Source organism: Planococcus citri, chromosome 4, assembly GCF_950023065.1.
Source record: "Planococcus citri chromosome 4, ihPlaCitr1.1, whole genome shotgun sequence".
NCBI classification, from domain to species: Eukaryota; Metazoa; Arthropoda; class Insecta; order Hemiptera; family Pseudococcidae; genus Planococcus; species Planococcus citri.
This window is the reverse complement of record NC_088680.1, coordinates 57,521,816-57,543,414: the sequence shown is the minus strand read 5'-3', so window position 1 is coordinate 57,543,414 and position 21,599 is coordinate 57,521,816. Positions and strand designations below refer to the sequence as shown.

Sequence of the window (21,599 nt, the reverse complement as noted above, 5' to 3'; positions counted from 1 at the left end):
AAAAAAATTTGACGAGTTGTCTAGGAAATGCCTTCGCAGTGAAATAATGTCCCAAAAATATGGAAATTTGGTGAATTTTTATCAGAAAATCGTATTTTTGGCTGTGATTCTCATTGTTTTCATCTGTGCTGTGTTAGTTGAAAACGTGACAACATCTCCGGCCTATTAATGGTCGCTTAGTTGAAAAAATACCAATTATTTTGGTGTGCGGTACTTTTTATTTCGAAAATGAGGTATGTAAAATTAATTAATTATTATAATTATTATTGATTTAACTGCAGTGATACTTCCTACGCTAGATATAAGTTGATTTAAACATTTTACTCGTGTGTTTCCTTTGTAAAGTAATCCTCAAATCTAGACACGTTTTCCCCTATGTTCCTCATTTTCACCTACGTTTCTGCTTCAATTTTCGTTTGAAATCATCTTCTCATCGCGTATTTTTCAATTACGATGAATGTTTCAAATTTCCTAATATCCAAAGTTGTGATTACTTATTATAATGTAATTTGGGTTTCGTAGATATCGACGAATATTGATAATGATTTTCAATTTCTCTTTACAGTACCCTACGGCTGCAGAAGAGGCTCGCAGCCTCGGTAATGCGATGCGGTAAGAAAAAAGTATGGTTGGATCCTAATGAAATTAATGAAATCGCCAATACTAACTCAAGTAAGTGAAATTTTCACCTGTCTAGTCCGTCTATGTATACCTTTCACTCACACTTATCATTTTTTCAGGGCAAAACATCCGTAAACTTATCAAGGATGGTTTAATTATTAAGAAACCCGTAGCTGTCCATTCTAGAGCTCGCGCTCGTAAGAATACCGAAGCTCGTCGTAAAGGTAGACATTGCGGTTTTGGTAAAAGAAAAGGTACTGCGAATGCTAGGATGCCTCAAAAAGTAAGCCTTTCTGTTACTGCAATCTCTCATTATCTCGGAATAGGCCGTAGTTATTAACGTTTGGTGTTTTTTCTTAGAAACTCTGGGTAAATAGAATGCGTGTTTTAAGAAGGTTGCTAAAGAAATATCGCGAAGACAAAAAGATTGACAACCATTTATACCACCAGTTATACATGAAGGCAAAAGGTATGTATTTTGGTTTCTTTCTGTTAAGCATCAAGTTTTTTCAATGAAATATTAATATGATTCGATTTCTAGGTAACGTATTCAAAAATAAACGTGTCTTGATGGAATTTATTCACAAGAAGAAGGCCGAGAAAGCGAGAGCGAAGATGTTGAAGTAAGCTCAACTTCCGTTTATTTTTTCATTTCGTTTGTTCGATGATTTATTAATACCTTGTATTTTTCTTAGGGACCAAGCGGACGCGCGCAGAATGAAAGTCAAAGAGGCAAGAAGACGACGAGAAGCACGTATCTTACAAAAAAAGAAAGAATTACTTCAGTCGTACCGCGACGAAGACAAAGCGGCCAAAAAATAAACGCTGATAAAGTAATTTTAATCTTTGTATATTTAATAAAAATTTTCTTGATAGAATGTTTTTATATTTTTCGCATTCGTTCATTTTCGAAATACTGTTTTAATCAATGAGTAGATTGCGTAACGATTGCGCAATACTCCAGTCGAAAGTGAACTATGTATTGCACCTTATGACGATATAACGTATTATTGTTTACGTTCCTCGGGTTGCATCGAGTCGCGTAACTGTGTCAACGAACTGTAAAATTATGTCAATGTGAAATATTTATTTTGATTCACGATAATTCTTTGATGTCTTGAGCAGCTGGAGTGAAGAGTGTAGAGAGATGAAACTTCGGTTTGTGTTTTACTCTCTGTGTTCATCTCAAATTGAGATGTCAGTTGTATCAAACGTAATTCTCTTGTAGATGTTCGTTGAGTTGAAATTGAAAAAATCTAGAATTCTTAGGGAAGGATTATTTTTATGAAAGCAGTTTATCGATCTTTAACTTCATCGCTGAGCAAAATGAGTAGTTCGTGTCTTGAGATGTGAAAAGTACTTTGAAGTTGAAAATAAGTTGGTCTTTATTTTATTATTCTTCGTTCTCCGTCGCTAAATTTATTATTTTTCCGGAATTAAATTGGCCGAAGACTTAAATTGTATAATTTTATTCAAATGAAAGTTGAAAAGTTCATCCAACTATTTGTACAATATCTAGTTTTTTACATTATGCTCGCTACGTAATATTAATCATTAATTTCCTATCATTTCTCTTCGGAAATTGGAATAGTCGTAAAAGTATTAGGTATGCAAATACTTATCTAAAATAATATCAAAAGTTGAAATCTCAATAATCGTAAATTCGATGTAAATTGTAATATCACCAATAGTCGAATAAAGCTAACTCTAAATTCATCATCAACGTGGAGCAAAAGAGATCTTGATTTTTGGAAATGGTCTCAGAATCACTTGCGGTAAAACGCTCAATTCGTCTTTTTTCATTTCAGTGCTTAATTTCAACCTCCTCAATACCGTAGAAATAACTACTTTTTCCTCCAAATTTGCAAACTTTTGACCTGAAATGAATTCAGACGAATTATTTCAGCTTTAATGTAGGCACGTTAAAAGCTTCAAATTTCCTTTTATTACCTATGCAATTTCTGTAACCAGCGCTGAAAGGAATGTATGCGTAGGGATGTCTTTCTTTAGCAGCCTGTGGTAAGAATCTTTCTGGTATGAATTTCTCCGGATCAGGATATATATTCGTATTCCTATGCACCAAATATGGTATAATGGATACATTCGTATTAGGAGGCACAATGTAATCTCCTGGAAAAGATTGGGAGTAAAATGTTATCGCTGCAATTAAATTACGAGTTGTTCAAAATACAAAGGTTGTCCGGAAACAACTGAGACTGGTGCTCGCGTTTGAACACCCTTTGAGCTAGCGACTTCGTTAGTATCTCATTCGAAAGCTCATGAAATTCTCTATAAAATGGTATAATAAATTTTTTTCCCGTGTCGCGTGAAAAAAAATTACGGCGTTTCCCGCGTGACCAGTTAGTTGCCACCCTCCAACTTTTTTCAATCAGCTGTGATTCACGAACCACGTGGTCTATCGATAAAATTGAAAAACAGATCGATAGAGGATTATTTCCTCCATAACATACTAAAATTACAAGGTTCTAGCTGCATTATTTAGGGAGCAACAGCGAAGCGCGTTCGGTGTAGTGATAAAAATTTGTCAGTTTTTTCAGTGTTTTTTTCAGTTTTGTTAACGCTCGACCGCATTCTGCTGACTGCTATTCTCATCTCAAATTGCTTGGGAAAGTTCAAAATAACCATTATGCCACATCCACAATATTCACTGGGTTTATCCCCCTGCGATTATTTGTTGTTTCCGATGCTGAAACATTTCCTTTGAGGTAAACAGTTTAGTGAAGATGATAAAGTCGTCAGCGCATGCTAAAAGTTTTTCAAAACGCTCAAACTGACAAATTTTCAAAATTTTTTTGATAAATGGATTACCAGATGAATGCTGTGTATCGATAATAACTGCAACTATTTGGAAAAGCTATAAATTATGCCAATAATAAACGTTTTTTGAGCATTGTTTTTTTTTACTGATAAAAACTTGGAGGGTGGAATCCAACTGCTTGCGCGCGAAACGCCGTAATTTTTTTTCACGCGACACGGGAAAAAAATTTATTATACCATTTTATAGAGAATTTGATGAGCTTTCGAATGAGATACTAACGAAGTCGCTAGCTCAAAGCGTGTTCAAACGCAAGCACCAGTCTCAGTTGTTTCCGGACAACCTTTGTAATTAGGTTATCATTTGACGAACTTATTTTCAATTCTGTGGTGAGTAACCGTGAAAAATAAGGAACACTTGGGTAAAGTCGCAAGCTTTCTTTGATGACCATTTCCAAATAAGTGAATTGTTGCAGATCTTGATACGTTGCATCTCTATCACTGTCGCCGAAAACTTGCTGCATTTCTTCGTACAATTTTGCCTGATTGAAGTATAAAATTAATCATGAATTTGAAAAGCTTTGGATATCTGTTGGAAATTATTTCAAATGGATACCTGTACGTCTTCATGACAAGCGATCATAAATAAAGTCCATGTTATTGCCACAGATGTTGTGTCGTGTCCCTAACGAACATCAAAAATAAATAATTTACTCTAAAATTTGTACGTATAGTATGTATAATAAAATTTTAAAAACTTTATTTTACTTCGAACATAAAAGTATCCACTTCTTCTCTAATACCTTCATCGGTCATTTCATTTGGATTTTCTCTTTGCATTTCGATCAAACAATCCAAAAATGATTTCCTTTGTTTCTGTTTACCTATAGTGAATGAATTTTGCTATTTTTATTCATTATCATGTACGATTAGATAAGTACGAGTACCTAGAAGAATCTATCATATCATACTTACCAATTTCATTTTCTTCATTATACGCGTAGTTAGGCTCATATTTTGCTTTTCGATCTTTAATTACCTGCGTCAAAAAATATGTTATTTGTTTTCTTCGTAATAATTGCTGAACATATACCTTTAGAATAAAAACTCACATTTTCTGTAAATTGATGCAGCTGTCCAACACTTTTGCGAAATTGCCTACCAGTAGGACTGATATTGAAAAAAAAATCGTTCGTCATCCAAAAAGTTAAACTTCTTCTTAGAATAATTTCACCTGTTCTGAATTTAAATTATGATAATAGGTACAAAATACTTTTTTTTGTTGGATGAATTAACTTTCGAATTTCAATTTACACTTACATTTTAATGGCGGAAACATATTCCGAAGCTTCGCCCAGTTGAAAATCCAACGTCATACCCATCGCTGTTTCTGTAATTTGATTATGAAAGCGTCATGATTTTCTCATTTGAAGAAATTCGTGTGAATATAGGTGTATTATTATTTGAATTATAAGTATTGATGGAATATTTATTGAACTTACCACAAATGATATCTAATGTGCAAAGAGATACGTAGGAATCTACATCAACCGCCGAACATTCCGCAGACGCAGAAGCTAATTTTTTAGTCAGTAGTTTAGCATTACGATTAAAAATAGGGATGAAATTGTCCAGAATTTTGAAATGAAATGTCGGAGTTAACATTTTCCTTCTTGTATGCCATTTTGTTCCTGAAAATTTCTCAAAAAATTAGATTTTTTAAGAAGGATTAATTTTTTTTCCAAGTTATAAATAAATGGGTAATATAGGGTATGTAATAGGTAGATAGGTACGTAAGTGCATCCATAAATTTTGATGATTTTTTGTTGGTATTATAATTTAAATTAAAATACATATATGTATTTGAGTACCTGTGCTTGTCAATAAACCGTCACATAGCCAAGGTAATATGCTTCTGTATTCCAATCCTTTGGAAATGTGTTGACTATTGTTAAGGACGAGCTGTTGGAATAATGTAAAACTCGTGTTTTTACGATGAAAATTACAAATTATATGTACTAGATGGTTACTTGATTAAGATTTTAAAATTTTGTTCAAGTAGGGAAGAATTGGTTTTTATTTACATAATTTAAAAACTATAAATTTATTTTTTCAGAGCTATTTTCTAAAAAACAAGATTATGGAAATCGAAAACAGCTTTTTCAAATGACTTCAGTGTGATCTTAAAGATCTGCTTCTTTTCTTCTTCTATGAAAAATGCCAAAAAATCTTGTTTTTAAATTAACTGAAAAAAGACTCCCATTTTCCACAAAAATCAAAAATTGCGAAAAATTCAATTTTTTAGCAATTGAAAAGTCTAACTTTTTTATCCAAAACTGTCAAAAATATCAAAAAAGTGCCGTTCTTCTATCTAAAAATTGCAAAAAAAAAAGTGTATTTCTTTGCCAATAGGCAAGTAATGAATTTCCCAAAAAATTGCCAACTTTTGCTGAGATTAACAATTTTTTTGCTTTTTAAAAAATTGCTAGATTTTCACTTTTAAAAAAAATTTATATCCAAAATCCTCGCTTTTTTGTCAATAATTCACAAAAAGTCCTGCTTTAAAATTCTCCAAGTAACACTTTTTGCTGAAAATTGTAAAAGGTTCTCACATTTTGTTGCAAAAATTGTTGAAAATAATTATCGTTTTTATGAGAAAAAAAAAATTACAAAAAGTCATTTTTTTCAAAATTGTCGAAAAATCTTACTTTATTTTTCCAGAAATTTCAAAAATTCTCACTTTGTTGCCAAAAATCGTCAAAAAGTCTCGAATACACGAAAAAATGGATGCTCAACTTACCTCGATATCTTGTGGCTGAGATAGAATTACGTTTGACATCCCCATGTATTCTATGTAAACAATTGGTCCATGTTGTTTCAATAAATTTCCAAAATAATCCAATATTTCTGTAACCGAAATCATTGATCGATTTAAATGAATATTATCCTTTGATAAATAATAATAGCTACATATGGGAAAATATGCCTACCAGCGTGTTTCACTCGCACCAAATCTAAACCTACTCCAAAAATACTCATCATTTTTGGAGATGGTATCTTTCGACATAATTTTCTGTGCGATGGCCATCTCCAGTTATACAATGCTAAGATGAAAACAACGACAGATAGGAAAATCGCGAATATTAAGGAACAAAGGATCACCAGAATATACATCGTGAACACCTAAATGGAATCGTACCTACTAAATGGTCAATCAATGATTATTTTGTTTAAATAGTTCGTTGATAGGAAGGAAATCGGAGTGTTCGTATGTCTAATCTGTATACCTTTACCTACTATACCGTTCATTGGTTATTTCTAAAAATATCTAGAAATTTACTGATTGATAACGAGTGAACGAATGAGAATAACAGCGTTTGGGTGCCTAATCTAATTGTTATACGAGTGAAATGAGTGTAGTTGGGCCTACGCAGCTACCATACATATACATCAAAAGCAGACAATCTCATTTACATAAAATTTTTTACGTTGAGCTTTTACCTATATCGTACCGATGACATATGCCCATTGCCCAATGTCTTTGTTAATGTTTTCGACGACAAATTTTGGAGAAAATTATGCCAATATAAATATAAAAAAATTGAATAAAAATTATAATTCGGTATCTTCAACATGACGAACTGATGATGTGTACCTAATACAGATTATTTCGACTAGATGATAGCGTATTCGTAAGTAATGGTAAAAGGGTAGTTGAGAAGTTTTGCTTCAATGCATTCGAAATATCAATGCGAATTAGGAATGTAAAAATAATAGAAAAACAAACTGAAGATTCTGTAAAAATATTTTGTTCAGTCTCAAATTTTTGAATCGTATATTTTCATCTACTTGACGCGATATATTTTTTTGTGTTTATCAAGTAGACTTTGATCGACCTAGACCTCGGGAAAGGTTGATTTTATTGTTTCCTATTCCTGATAGAGATGATTATTTAATATCATTTCTTATGAATGAGATAGCATGTATATTAAATTCCACGTTTTCATTTCATTTAGATTTAAATAAAAATACAAGTGGTCAATATGTAGGTACTTTAATAGGAATGCAAAGTTTAATTACTTCGTGAAAAAAAAGTTGTGAAAAATCGACGAAAGGGTATTCCCGGTTAAGATAGGTGAAATGGCCCTGTTCCCAGATTTGGAAAATCATGATGGATTATTGTTGGGTACCTCCAATAAAAATTTTCCAGCGGAATTTCCGCTCCCCAACCCCCCCCCCCCTTGGTCAGTATAGCCAAAAAACGTGTTTTTTGCTTGAAAAATTCTAAAATCGCTACTGCAAACTTGTCAAAAATTCCTACTTTTGCCAAAATTTTCAGAAAATTCCTGTTTTTGTCAAATTTCACTGTTTTTGGTCATATTGTTGAAAAATACATTTTCTTCTGACATCATCAAAAAAGTTCTAATATTTTTTTAAAAATGAACAAAAAACTTGCTTCAGCCAAAATTTTCATTGCTAAAATTTTCAAAACTCCTGCTTTTTGTCAAAATTGTCAGCAAGTTTTACTTTTTTGACAGAATATTGAAGGCAAATGCCTTTTATTCACCGGTTATGCAAAAAATTCTGTTTTATGCCAAAATGGTCAATAAAATCTTGTTGTTAGCCGAAATAGTCCGGAAGTACAGCCTTTTCAAAAATTGTCAAAAAGTCCTAACATTTGTCAGAATTTGTCTAAAAAGTGCTGATTTTTCCACTTTTAAGATCAATCTTTGTAATTTTTATATTTTTTCCTCTCGATTTCCTTTTCTATTCATTTTTTCTAGTTTTCTTTAAAAATAGAAAAATGCTGACTCGAAAAAAATGTGCAATTATACTTGTAAATAAAATGATACCTACCTCACATGTAAAGATGAGATACATACACAATTACACAACATCTATTTTTTCAGAAAATTTAGTTAGTGTGGGTAAAGGACTAGAGGATCTTCAAATATGCTAAAAAATTAATTTTTCAAACGATTTGTCCCTCTTCATGGGTCAATTTTGGTCGAAAATTTTTTCCCTCTCATTGTCAAACCAAATTTGGATCAAGTTAGTCAATTTTTTTATGGTTTATAGTTTCCATTGAAAAATATAAATTTCATAATTCATCATTATTGGTTATTTTTGGAATCACTTTTTTTCATTCATTTTCTTGAGACATTGATCTGATCTTTCTATAATCGTGTAAATTACCTCTTGATTTTCGGGCAGTAATCTGATTTTGAACCCATCTATGATCTAGAATGAATTTTAGATGAGTTTTTTAGTACAATTTTGGGATTTTTTTCAAAGTTTTTGAATTTTGGTAAGATTTGTTGAACATGTGTGTGTGTGTGTGGTACCTTTTGGATTTGAAAAAGATTTGGTTTAAATTTTTGAAAATTGAAATTGAAATCTAAATTTGTATCATCTGCTGCAATTACTGATTATTTTTGAGTTAGATTATTGAACAATTTTTGGGTAATTTGCCCATTCTGGGTAAATTTTTGTAAGTTTGACTTGTGATATTTTCATTTTGAAGGATTTTTGCACCAAACTTTGCGGAAACGTGTTTAAATTATTGAAAAGACTTTGAGAATTGCAACTGAATCGCTCTGACCTTAATTTGAATTTTGTTTATATTTTTTTATTCACAGAGCTCATGATTACCATTCTTGCTAACTTCAGTAGATGAGTGTTTTGACAACTCTTAGAACACGTTTTCTAGAGTAAAATTTGACGCTCAACATTTTTTGCTCTATGCATTTTTCGCATATTTCGCATAATTTTGCAAAAAAAAACGCGAAAAACGTGTATTTTTTGGTACTTTTTGCAAATATGAGCCTTTTGCAGACAAAATTTCAATTTTATGGATTGGCAGGAAGATAGTACATGCAAAAAGACATATTTTGGCGAAAACAGTTTTGGTGCCCAACCCTTCAATTCGGAGCTGTGGCGGTTCAAAGTTTTCTTTTGTCAATTTTACCCCCACCACTATGATCGTGTTGAAAGGCCCAGGCTTCCCCTACCCATTCCACGTGGTACCAGAAGGCAGAATTTTATCCCCATTACTCACGGTTACAGAATTTTTCAGGCAAAAAACACGTTTTTTGGCTATACTGACCAAGGGGGGGGGGGGGGGTTGGGGGCGGAAATTCCGCTTGAAAATTTTTTTGGAGGTACCCAACAATAATCCATCATGATTTTCCAAATCTGGGAACAGGGCCATTTCACCTATCTTAACCGGGAATACCCTTTGACAAATTACAAAACATTTTTTCCCCTCAGAAAATACTTACCTTGGATAGAAAAATCATTCAAAAAAATTCAAATCAGGGAGTGCGAATAGAATAATGTGTAATCATTCCAACTCGACGAAAAAATCGAAAGGAATTTTTCTCAGTTGCTTGAATTTTTCTAAAAGATTTGAAATCTGGAAAAATAGCATAAATATCTACCTATAAATGATTTTGAGTATTTGGGAATACCTGAAGAAGCCATTTAAGTCAATGTGGATTATTGTAAACAGGGGGTAATTGTGAACAAGGCATTTAGCTTACTTAAAAAAATCGTTCCACTACATGAACTTTTTCCTTTTTTTAGTCTTTTGAACGTCCAAGTCTTCAATTATTTTATTCCTTCAATACAAAGAGAATTAGAAGTCAATTAGTTTTTATTAAATCAGCTGTAATATGAGAGGAAATTTTGTAATAAGAAAGTGCTAGAGAAAAATTCAAAAAACGGATTTTTAGAGCAGTAAAAATATAGTTTTCAAGTCGAAAACTGTTTGAAAATAATTACTACTTTGAGGTCATTTTAAAATATGAGTGGGTGAAAAATCTTTTTGAAGAGTGTTTACAAATTACCCCAGTTAATTTTTGAAAACCAGACTGAACACTCATTTTTTAAGAAAACCAAGCGTTTAGAAAAAATTACGAGGAAACAAAATTGTAGAGCATAAAGTTTTTCAACTGCTCAAACTTCAAAGTGGGTATAATTTTACCGGGTAATTGTAAATAAAGCCAGCCTAATTGTAAACACTTCATTATACTCAGAACTGGTTCAAGTAAAATAATTTCTGAACACGAGCGAAACGATAGCTTAAAACCTCTACTTTCAGATGATGTAAACACATTCAATAAAAACAACGTTACGTATGAATATAGTCTCGAAAAAGTGTATAAAATATACTAAAAAAACGAAAGTTAAACATCTGTTTACAATTAGGTATACGAGTACCCATATCGACATCGTAAAGTTACCCCATTTTTATAACATAGGTATTGTCTCGAAGGGTAAAACTGAGAAATCACTCTTGGGTGAGGTTAGGTAAGGGGAGGGTTGCAAATTTGTCATCAAGATTAAGATTGATGTTAAGACAATTTCGAATATTTTTAATTGAAAGTTTGCAATTTTTAAACTTATTATGTGAGATGAATTATGAATGATTTTTCAAAACGATGAAATCGCACACAACTTCCAAGATTATGATAGGTAATTTGAAAATTGAAAGATGAAAATTTGTATGAGTATGTAATTTCAAATACCTTGACCTACTCTTGTTTAGAGGTCAGAAACACGTTCTGCAGATTTTACTCCTTTGAAATGAGGGTTCGGCAAACTTGAGAACATACGTTGAAGATAAGTTGCTGCATCAAGAATGGAAGGAGGTTGATTTATGCTAGAAATGGTGAAAATGCATTAATTTTTTTTAAAAAGTGAAATTTAAATTACAAAGGTAAACATTATTGCGATAAAAAGTATACAACTTGTTAGGAATTCTCCAGATTATTGTAAATCAAAATGTGATCCTCGCGAAGAAAACTTTTTTCTACGTACTACAATAATTTACAATCTCTTCAAAATTTTAACATCTCAGAATGAGGAATAAAAAAGGATCTTTGAATGACAAAGAATTCCAAAAATGAAAAAAAAGTATCATTTTTTTCCCTTAGGGAAACTGTTAACATGTTTTTCAAGTTTTGATGAGATTTTTTTTAAAATCTAAACATGTTAGCAGAGTATATACTTTGTAAACTCATTAAAAATAACAAAATGAAAATTTTGAACAGTAAAATCACAATAAAATGATGAAACGTATTAACAAGTGAACAGCAGTTCAACAGATTCTGTATTTTTCTTGCGCACGTACCACCTTTGAAATTGTTGAAGTGTTTACAACATGCTTGTTTTTACATCTACCAATCTAATGTTGCTGAAAAATTGATTTTCAAGACTTTAAGATAAGGTCATGGTATATTTAAAAAATTAAAAAACACAAAAATGGTATTTCAGGTAAATGCAAGTTGAGAATAGCTAAGAGTATGTTCAAAAAAAAATTTACAGTTTTATAATAATTACAGTGTATAGGTAGGTAACTGATAAAAACAAACTTCACCCCATTTTTAACAAATTTGTCAGCTTTGACAAGAAATACTAAGTGTATAGCGAAGTATCCGAACTAAGTATAATTATTAGATGATCAACACGATTGTAATGAGATAGTAGGTCTAATTATGAGAAGCTCATGAACTGTTACAGAGATGTTAATGAAGTGTGGTTCAGATGAAGTACGTATACCGTACACCACTAAAATTTAAACTGCCAGTTTTATTGAGACATTCAGTACAAATTAAAAAACACTAAAAAATGAGATGTCAATTTTTGGCCTATCATAAAAATTGAAGGAGCTAACAGCTAGAAATGGTTTAATTTTTAAACTTATGGTAAATCTAGAATTTTATCAAAAATTCAATATTCACCTGATGAACGAACAATTTCCAAATCATAATACATAATACATAAAATATTGTATTAGGTACCTACCTACATACCTACCTACCTGCATTAAATTTGAAAAAAATGTGAATTCTGGCATTACCATGCTGTTGAAAATAAAATCATTTTTAGCTCTTTCAATTTTAATGATGGGCAGAATAATTATTTTGACTTGTGTAATCGAGCAGTTTAATTATTTTTTCTGCAATTCATTGTTTCAAAATTTCAGCTTATGCATTTTATTGCAGGCCCCTAACTTGAAACTAGTGGCTTAAATTTTGATAGTAAGTATCACAGGATGTGACTCAGGAGCTGGGTACCTTTCATTCAAATTTCAAATCCCTGTGGAGAGCAGATATGAAAAATTAATCTCGTCAGCGTGTCTCAAAATCAAAATTGACTAATTGCAACCATTTCGACTAAAAAAATATATCAGCTTTTGATTTGTCATCAATGCGCAGTAAAGGTTATCTTGATTTTTGGATGAGGTCTCAAAATTAAATGCGGTAGAACTTCCACTTCTTCTTTTCTCATATCTGTACTTAATTTGAACTTTCGTAATACAGTCGAGATTACCACTTTTTCTTCCAAATTTGCGAACTTTTGACCTGAAATATATTCAAAAGATTAAAATTTTATAGTTCGTAGTTAGTTGGTTGTATTAATAATGAAGAACCGGATCAAGAAGTTGAAGGAGCATCTCATACACTAGCATAAATTGACAAAATTATAATCTGAATTGAAATATGTATTATGTATACCCATCAGATATGCATGAGTGAGCTTTAATTTTTAATTTTTAGATGATCTACTTTGTTAAATTTTTTTTCTCAATATTTTGCTCCGGTTTGTTTCTCCATAAAATCAATTTCCGTAGCTTAACCGTATATTTTACTTACCAATACAGTTTCTAAATCCAGCACTAAAAGGAATATATGCATATGGATGTCTCTGCTTGCTTAAATGAGGAAGGAACCTTTCCGGTATGAATTTTTCCGGATCAGGATATATTTCCGGATTCCTGTGCACTAAATAAGGCACAACTGCTACATTGGTAGTACGAGGTATTACGTAATCGTCTGCAAAAGGTTCAAAAATGCTTCAATATTTTTCGTCTGTGCTTCATCACAGAATAAAAGTTTTACTTCTAAATTTTGTTCATCTTTACGAACCTATTTTCAAATCTGTAGTGAGTAATCGTGAAAAATAAGGAACACTAGGGTAAAGTCGCAGGCTTTCCTTGATGACCATTTCCAAATAGGTTAATTGTTGCACATCTTGATACGTTGCTTCTCTATCACTGTCGCCAAAAACTTGCTGAATTTCTTCGTGCAATTTTTCCTAATTTTAGAATAAAATTAATCATAAACTTAGAAGTTAAAAAGCTTTGGATATCTGTTGTAAAGAATTTTAAATGAATATACCTGTACGTCTTCATGACAAGCGATCATGAATAAAGCCCATGTTATTGCAACAGATGTAGTGTCTTGACCCTAAAAATAAATATTACGTTGATACGTCGAGTATTATTATAATACTAACCTTCAAAATTTATCTATCTGTAACACATTGTAGTCCAGATATATAAGGGTAACTCGTGTATAGTCTATTAAAAAAATTATAGGTAGGTACTTTGTTGAGGTTAACGATAAAATAAAATTTATTTTTATCGATTCGAAAATGATGAATAATTGACCTAAATTTATAAAATGTAGGTATTTATTACGCAATTTAGAGGGACGGTTAAAATTTTAAACGTTTTGTTCTTCATTATACACGATGCAAAACACTAGAACGCTCGAATGAATTTCATATAAAAGAGTATAGACATGCATAGTTGCATACCTACCTAATTACCTACATTCTTAAAAAGTAATCTTATTACTCGATCACTTAGTAACGTACATAAATAGCGTGAATTGTGATACCTATAGTCTTATATCATTATAGTTTACTCGGTAATAATAAATAATTGCATCATTTACTTCGAACATAAACGTGTCTACTTCTTCTCTTATTCCAAGATCGCTCATCTCGTCAGGATTTTCACGTTGCATATCGATTAAGCAATCCAAAAATGATTTCCTTTGTTTTAGAGTACCTGCATTTAATTACATATAATTATTCGAAAACTTGACTACTCGTAATATGGAAGGAAACAATTTACTAAAAAATGAAAATTTGCGATTACGAACCAAATTCTGTTTCTTCTTGGAGTGTGTTTGGTTGATACGTCAGTTTTCGCTCTTTGATTACCTGCAACAAATTAACAAACCCCGAAATTTCGTTTCTTTATTTAGAAATATTAATTCACTATTATTAAAAAGTGATGATGAGTTTGGCATGAAATTAGTAAAACCTTTGAATAAATCTCGAAGCAACTATAAAGCGAAAAAAAACGTACTATCTAGAAGTTGATGAATTAATACATACCTATCATAGGTGCTTTAGTACTCACTTTTTCTGTAAAATCGTGCAGCAATTTTACTGTTCTGCGATATTCTCTTCCCACTGGACTCATATAGAAGAAGAAATCATTGATCATCCAAAAAGTTAGACTTTTTCTGAGAACTATTTCACCAGCTCTAATTACAAAACAAATAGTTCCTCCGAAGTAAGCATAAGAAAAATTTACTCGTGTAAACCAATTTTTTTTACACTTACTTTTTTATGGCAGCAACGTAGTCTGAAGCTTCGCCCATTTGAAAGCCTATCCTAGTACCCATCGCAGTTTCTAGAAATTCGAAAAATTTCGAGTAATACATTTTCTTTTTCATTGAAAAACAATTTTTTCAAAGAAAGCTCTCATATCTAAGTTTTTAGACAATTTATTTTTGATTTTTTCATTTATTTTCTTGATTTAAAAAAAAATGTTTTATGAAATATATCCAGTATTAATTTCAAAATTGGAATCTGGCCGATTCATTGATCGATTCCGAAATATCCTAGCGTTATTTTTATGTTGGAAATGAAAAATTAAAGTATTGTACTTACCACAAATAACATCCAATGTGCAAAGAGATACATAGGAGTCTACATCAACCGGCGAACCTTTTGTAGAAGCTAATTTTTCCGTCATTAGTTGAGCATTGCGGTTGAAAATAGGAATAAAATTGTCCAAGATTTTGAAATGAAACGTCGGAGTCAACATTTTCCTTCTCATGTGCCATTTTCTCCCTGATTCAGACGAGAAAAGTGATTTTAAAAAAATTAAAAATTAATATTTAAATACCATATTATAATGATAATAATTATTCAAAAAAACTTGGTTAAGTATACTTATTTGAACATTCCTAAAATTAGGTAGGTATATTTATTTCAAATCGAATACATTCAACGTCAAAAATTTAACGAATGAATAAAAAAAATGCTTTCCTTGTAAGTTTCCTGCCATAGAATATTTACGAAAAATTTGTTGGTCCTCTCTAAAAAGGAGTAAGAATATTTTCAAATTGGCTAAACTTAAAAAAATTTCGAATTTAGGTTTCTACAATAAATATTGATCGATTGATTGAATTTCAAGAATTTCCAAATCTCAACTTCTCTTACATTATTTTAAAAATTAAACGATTCCGAGAGATAGAAACATTTTGAACACTTACAAAAAGTGAGAAAGAAAAACAATTTTTTGCTTTCGACTTCAATAATTATGTTTTAGAAAAAATTCCAAAAATACGAATCCAATCTGGTGCTTTTTGAGAGAAGAGCGAAGGGGTTAATGGGAGGGGGAAGGAGTATACTTAGGTACGATGAACTTCAAATCCTGAAATTTTTACCTCATTTGACTAGCGAACTCCCTCGACCATCTTTCACCAATTTTGTTCATTTTTTTTACCAGAGCATGGGAACCAAAGTACTTAGAGTTTTCAAAAAAAATTAAGCAGCTCAAACAAAAAGGTGCAAAATCTGCAGAGATTGTAAGAAAAAAAATTGAAAAATTGTGCTTAAAATTGAATTTAGAGCAGGAATTTTTCTTGTAGCCCAGTCAAAATGCAATTTGACCCAAACATTATTGCGATCAAAGGTTTTTTTGGTAAATACATATTGTCTAGGGTGGTATGCTGAACAACATACTAAAAGTCCCCGCCCCTACCCCACGAGCTAACCCCCCACAGTGAATCAAAGCCCCCCGCACATCAGTTTTTCGTCAAGAACTCCTGAAATATTGAATTTTGAGTAAAATGAGCTCAGTGATCATTTCATCTCCTCTCCAATATCTATCAAATGAGCTATCGACCAACTCCATAGCTTCAAGGGGAGTGGCACTACGACCCCTCAAAGTGACGTGATTTTAATAATTTTACATTTCATGACTTGGGACTTATAACCTGTTCCAATTGATAAAATGAACTATGAAGTCAAACTTGGGGAATGGGATTCTTTTGGGAGCTAGAGTCGACCTCTGGAGTGGGGAGGGTCAAAGTTGAAAATTACAGAAAGGTCATTTTTTTGGAGGGGCATAACATGACTCCAAATGGATGAAAAGGGTCCAAAATCATACCATCGGATAGTACCCCATCTGTGATCAACATATCCAAATTTCAGCTTCCTAGGTCATCCCCACCCCATTTAAAGCGGAATTAAGGTGAAAATCCCCTTATTTTGCCCCTATTTTAGGTTTTTTCCATCTTAAAAGGAGTAGGGATGACCTAGGAAGCTGAAATTTGGATATGTTGATCACAGATGGGATACTGTCCGATGGTATGATTTTGGACACTATTCATCCATTTGGGGTCATGTTACGCCCCTCCAAAAAAATGACCTTTCTGTAATTTTCAACTTTGACCCTCCCCACTCCAGAGGTCAACTCTAGCTCCAAAAGAATCCCATTCCTCAAGTTTGACTTCATTTTATCAATTAAAACAGGTTACAAGTCCCAAGTCATGAAATGTAAAATTATTAAAATCACGTCACTTTGAGGGGTCGTAGCCACCCCCCTTGAGACTAGGGAGTTGGTCGTTAGCTCATTTGATAGGTATTGGAGAGGAGATGAAATGATCACTGGGCTCATTTTACTCAAAATTCAATATTTCAGGAGTTCTTGATGAAAAACTGATTTAGGGGGGGGTTAGCTCGTGGGGTAGGGGCGGGGACTTTTAGTATGTTGTTCAGCATACCACCCTAGACAATATTCACCAAAAAAACCTTTGATCGCAATAATGTTTGGGTTCGCCTATTTTTTTCTGCTATTTGACTGGGCTATTGGGATAAGTTAATCTTTTAGAATGAGACCTTCAATAGGTATTAAAGTGGGAGGTGTTTCTTTTTCAAAATATTTTGATTCAAATTTTCTCAAAAAGGAGAATATAGTTCGCGTTTTTCTGAAAAATTGATTTATTAGGTAGTTTAAAATACCCTTAATCTAAAAGAATGTTGTTGTTTGTTTTTTTTAAAAATATTATGATCAAAATTTTGAGCTTTTTGCATTGATTTGTGACTCGATCAACAGACCTGTTTGTAAGAACATAAACATATGAAATTATTCTCGAATTTTATGAATTGTTGGTGGTGACAATTCTATCGATATTGTTCAAAGTTTGGAAAAGAAACTCAATCAACGAGACAATGAGTATTTTATAAAAATGGTTATACCTTTTACCCATATAATAAAATGTGTAGGAGTTGAACTGATATTTTATATAGTTCATTAAATTTCACATTAAGTGTACATAGGTAGGTATCTATTTTCGAATAAATCATTCTCATTTTTTACCATTATGTACTTTCCACATTTTATAACGCAAACTTTGTCTACTAAATTAATGATCTGTGAAACAATATCCAATCGATAATTTTTTTTTCTTTTTTAGAAAAAATATTGATAAAGCCTACGTATATTGCATGGACGAAAATATCGTTTTCTGTATAAGTAGGTACTTTAGGTCCGTAATTTAGTTCACTAAAAATTTTCAATTAGATAAATTTTCGAATACGTATGTTCGGTATGTTACGAGAAAAATTCCAAGTTACCTGTGCTGGTTAATAGACCTTCGCAAAGCCACGGTAATAAAGCAAGGTATTCCATTCCTTTGCTAATATGTTGACTATTATTAAGGATCAACTGTTGAAACAATATTCACGTTTTAAAAATTAGGCATAGCAATAAAATTTTAAAACTTGTTTTCCTATTTTGAGTTACCGAAGCATAAAAAAAACACAACAATTTACGTAAAAAAAAAAACACAACAATTTACGTAAAAAAAAAACACCACCAAAATTGAAAATAAAATTCAGTCACTTACTTCAATATATCTCGGTTCATTCACCCATACGTTGGAAACTCCTACATACTCGATGTAAACGAGAGGTCCATGCTGCTTGTATAAATTTCCAATATAACTCAATAATTCTGAAACCGAAAACCGAAATCGAACTCGTTGTAAAATTAGCACCGAAATTCGACGACACAATAAGTATAGGTATGTAAAATAAAACACCTGTATGCTTCAGGGCGATCAGATCGAGTCCTATGCCGAATATACTCAACATTTTTGGAGCCGGCAATTTTCGGCATAGTTTTCTGTGCGAAGGCCATCTCCAATGATAGAATGCCAGCATGAAAAACACAAACGATAGGAAAATTGCGAATACTACGAACGAAAGAATAACCAAAATTGTCATTTTGATGCGATGTAAAAAAAAAAAAAGATTAATAAGATATCGAGTGACTGATGATAAGTACTAGTTACGTTGATTCGATTTGGTACGTTGCGAATGTGTACACATTTATGATTGTGGGTAAGTATTATAATAATATAGGTAGCTAATCTACTTGTGACCTATTGCCTTCTGAAAAATATTATATCAAAATATACACACAAAGTGGTAGGTAGGTATCCGTTGATAACAAGGAGGAGCTATTTTAATGAGTAACGTTGTAATCAGCAGGAAAACAATGAATACACAAGGTAGAACTTGAAAAAAAACGTTTCGCAGTTATTTAATCGTACCGCGAATATCTAGCTAGAGGTACTTATGTATTTTATTCGTTCGAATAAGGGCTAAAAAAATTTTTCAATTGCTGCTACATAATCTGTTATACTTAGCGCAGCGCAATGACATGAAAGCACGTTTAAAATTAAAAAAAAATTAATCGCAGAATATAATTAAAAATTATAATTTATTATGTCCAGTTGGAGTACAAATTATTTGAGCCTTCTTTCATCTCCTCATTTCATTCATATTGCCAAGATTGGTTTTGTGCTTGAGGTATTTTGAGCTGAAGTAGGTAAAGAAGTTCCTGAATATAAGTAGATCGTTTGTGATGAAAAATTTGATTTTTTGTCCAATTTTTCAATCACAAGAAATTGATTTTTAAGAAAAACTTACAACTAAGGGTCATTACGGAAAATATATGTACCTAGAGAAACGACGAAAAAGTAGGTATCTGTAGTGTGATCGTTTTTTTTTTTTTTTAAATTTGACTCAATTTTGAATTTAACGCAGGGCTGTAAAAACTGAAAAATAAAAGTTTCAGTCTTCATTTCTTAATTTTGGTTTTAATTTCAGATTTCGTTTTCCCCCTTTTTCTTCCATCAATTTTAGTTTCATTCAGTTTCAGTTTTGTCATTTTTTGATGTGTTGAAAAAAAAAAAAGTAAAAATACGCTAAGAAAAAGAAGAAAATTTTCAACTTGAAAAAAATTAAATCATTAAATTTTTTTGAGACCGTATATAGACAAGAATACAGATACCTACCTCGTGTGCAAAGCGTGAAATTTTGTGCAGCCTTGTATACTCGTAATTTGATGAGAGGAGATGATTAAAATTTATCAACACTTTATATTCTCATCACTGTGACATTAATGTGCGATAATTTCATTGTCATTACCTCCACAACGAGTACCTAATCAGCCCTTTAAATGCACGACTGGAGTGCAGACATCGATGGCGGTAATTTTATTTTTATTTTTTTGACGAAACGTTATAAAAACAAATGTTTGGCTAAAATTCCGGACATTATACCTGTATCACTGGTGTGATATTGGTAAGTGGTTGAATCTAATATATAGCTGCTAATACGTACTCGTACATGTAGGAAAAATTACCACTACAAGGTATTGTAATTATATTTGTATGTACTTGTCTCGAAGCAATTATCGTGAGCTGTGTTGTATACTATGAGTACTCTATCGACCTACCTAATGCACGTAAACAATACAATGTCGCAAGAGCAATACCACAAATTGAAAGAAGTCTCGAGTTTTGCAATTTTTTACGCATCTTATTGCCACATCTGCTGGTATAAATGCACTTGAAATTGAAACAAAAGTCACCGAACGTATTGTATAAACATATAAACTTAAACACACACGCGGAAAAATAAAAAATTAATCATTATAGGTAAGCATTTATTTACTACGCTATGATAATGTTAAATGAGATTTGTTTCTTTCAAGATCTGGTAAGTACTGGAAAAATTTTTGAACTTGGAATGCTCAAGGGTGGGTATGGTGAAAGGGTTTATTGTCATGTTAAAGTCTGATAGGTACATACGTTTTTGTAATTAATCAAGGGTATTTCCTACTATTTTTCCTTTCAAGGAAAAGTTGCGAATGTTAATACTTCACTTTGAGTACCTAATTAACATGACAAAAAAATTAAGTATCTTTACCTGGTTCATTGATCGTACAATCAGGTAACATCTTCTATACAGGTCTATCTCATGATGCATAATAGGTCCATTCGTTTCGAAGCAAATACAGATATACTTATGCAGACTGAAAAGAATCAACATAATGTAGTCAGATATTTATATCAATGTTGAATACAAAATCACGGGCACACTGCGATTCTGTTCTGAGAGTTCATCAAAGAGTGTAAGTATCCGAAACCTATTATTATAAGTTAATTTCCTGTTTTAGGTACCTACACCTACCCAAGTTGAGTTTTTTTTTTTAATTCGATACATTTTTTATTTTGCATTCGAAAATAACAAAATTATGTATATACAGGATGCCCTCAAATATATAGGTAAAGTACACCCCCTCAAAATAAAAAATTTGAGCTAGCGAATGACGACAACATCGTTTATGTTTGGATTTAAAATGGGTTAAAATTCGTTATTTATAAAATTACCTCAGTATTTATCATTTCATTTCCACATTTCAATGTTTACCTACCTACGATGAAAGTTCAAACATTTTTGTTAATGATGAATTCATGATTAATGCTTCTGTCTGTATATACTGAGTATATGTAATATTCTATGTAATAGATTACCTACAGTAAAAATACTTAGAAAACTACATACCATCAATTCATCGCAGGTGTAATTATGAATTCTTCGTCACTTCTAATCCAGCTGTGCGACGTGATTAATTTACAAATGCGAGATTTTTTATTGTGATAGCTGTCAGAATGAGATGAGATAAGTATGTAGACAGCTGAAAGCATGTAGGGTCTTACTTAACTCTTCTCGAGCTTGTTTTGCAAAACTAAAAT

At 31.8% G+C, this 21,599-nt stretch overlaps 3 protein-coding genes and 1 long non-coding RNA gene across 4 annotated transcripts; 1 reads left to right on the top strand and 3 right to left on the bottom strand.

Moving 5' to 3' along the window:
- Nucleotides 1-91: 91 nt before the first annotated feature.
- RpL19 (ribosomal protein L19) lies at nt 92-1,499 on the top strand. Its single transcript, XM_065364103.1, has 6 exons — nt 92-233; nt 566-672; nt 741-904; nt 982-1,090; nt 1,163-1,244; nt 1,317-1,499. Exons 1-6 carry the CDS (start codon nt 229-231, stop codon nt 1,441-1,443), a joined length of 594 nt encoding a protein of 197 aa, XP_065220175.1. The 5' UTR covers nt 92-228; the 3' UTR covers nt 1,444-1,499.
- Nucleotides 1,500-2,074: 575 nt separating this feature from the next.
- LOC135845504 (cytochrome P450 4C1-like) lies at nt 2,075-6,644 on the bottom strand. Its single transcript, XM_065364093.1, has 12 exons — nt 6,387-6,644; nt 6,197-6,303; nt 5,268-5,358; nt 4,899-5,087; nt 4,717-4,786; nt 4,509-4,635; nt 4,372-4,435; nt 4,165-4,280; nt 4,013-4,081; nt 3,770-3,938; nt 2,572-2,751; nt 2,075-2,498 (listed from the first exon to the last, which is right to left on the bottom strand). Exons 1-12 carry the CDS (start codon nt 6,568-6,570, stop codon nt 2,341-2,343), a joined length of 1,524 nt encoding a protein of 507 aa, XP_065220165.1. The 5' UTR covers nt 6,571-6,644; the 3' UTR covers nt 2,075-2,340.
- A 4,971-nt stretch (nt 6,645-11,615) lies between these two features.
- Nucleotides 11,616-18,961, bottom strand: LOC135845505 (cytochrome P450 4C1-like). The gene is made up of 12 exons (XM_065364094.1): nt 18,594-18,961; nt 18,399-18,505; nt 18,127-18,217; nt 15,151-15,333; nt 14,821-14,890; nt 14,615-14,741; nt 14,352-14,412; nt 14,142-14,257; nt 13,581-13,649; nt 13,329-13,497; nt 13,056-13,235; nt 11,616-12,764 (listed from the first exon to the last, which is right to left on the bottom strand). The coding sequence occupies exons 1-12, from the start codon at nt 18,775-18,777 to the stop codon at nt 12,607-12,609; spliced, it is 1,515 nt and encodes a 504-aa protein (XP_065220166.1). The 5' UTR covers nt 18,778-18,961; the 3' UTR covers nt 11,616-12,606.
- A 924-nt stretch (nt 18,962-19,885) lies between these two features.
- On the bottom strand, nt 19,886-21,568 carry LOC135845515 (uncharacterized). Its single transcript, XR_010558766.1, has 3 exons — nt 21,409-21,568; nt 20,770-20,875; nt 19,886-20,408 (listed from the first exon to the last, which is right to left on the bottom strand). It is a non-coding gene; the product is annotated as an uncharacterized LOC135845515 (long non-coding RNA).
- Between the last annotated feature and the right edge of the window lie 31 nt (nt 21,569-21,599).

Coding starts and splice junctions, on each gene's coding strand:
- RpL19 (XM_065364103.1), top strand. Junction 673..740: donor AATCGCCAATACTAACTCAA/GTAAGTGAAATT, acceptor TCATTTTTTCAG/GGCAAAACATCCGTAAACTT. Junction 1,245..1,316: donor GCGAGAGCGAAGATGTTGAA/GTAAGCTCAACT, acceptor TATTTTTCTTAG/GGACCAAGCGGACGCGCGCA.
- LOC135845504 (XM_065364093.1), bottom strand. CDS start 6,570: ATGTATATTCTGGTGATCCTTTGTTCCTTAATATTCGCGATTTTCCTA. Junction 6,304..6,386: donor GGTGCGAGTGAAACACGCTG/GTAGGCATATTT, acceptor TTTCGGTTACAG/AAATATTGGATTATTTTGGA. Junction 2,499..2,571: donor TGGTTACAGAAATTGCATAG/GTAATAAAAGGA, acceptor AATTCATTTCAG/GTCAAAAGTTTGCAAATTTG.
- LOC135845505 (XM_065364094.1), bottom strand. CDS start 18,777: ATGACAATTTTGGTTATTCTTTCGTTCGTAGTATTCGCAATTTTCCTA. Junction 18,506..18,593: donor GATCGCCCTGAAGCATACAG/GTGTTTTATTTT, acceptor TTTCGGTTTCAG/AATTATTGAGTTATATTGGA. Junction 14,891..15,150: donor CACATTGGATGTTATTTGTG/GTAAGTACAATA, acceptor TCGAATTTCTAG/AAACTGCGATGGGTACTAGG.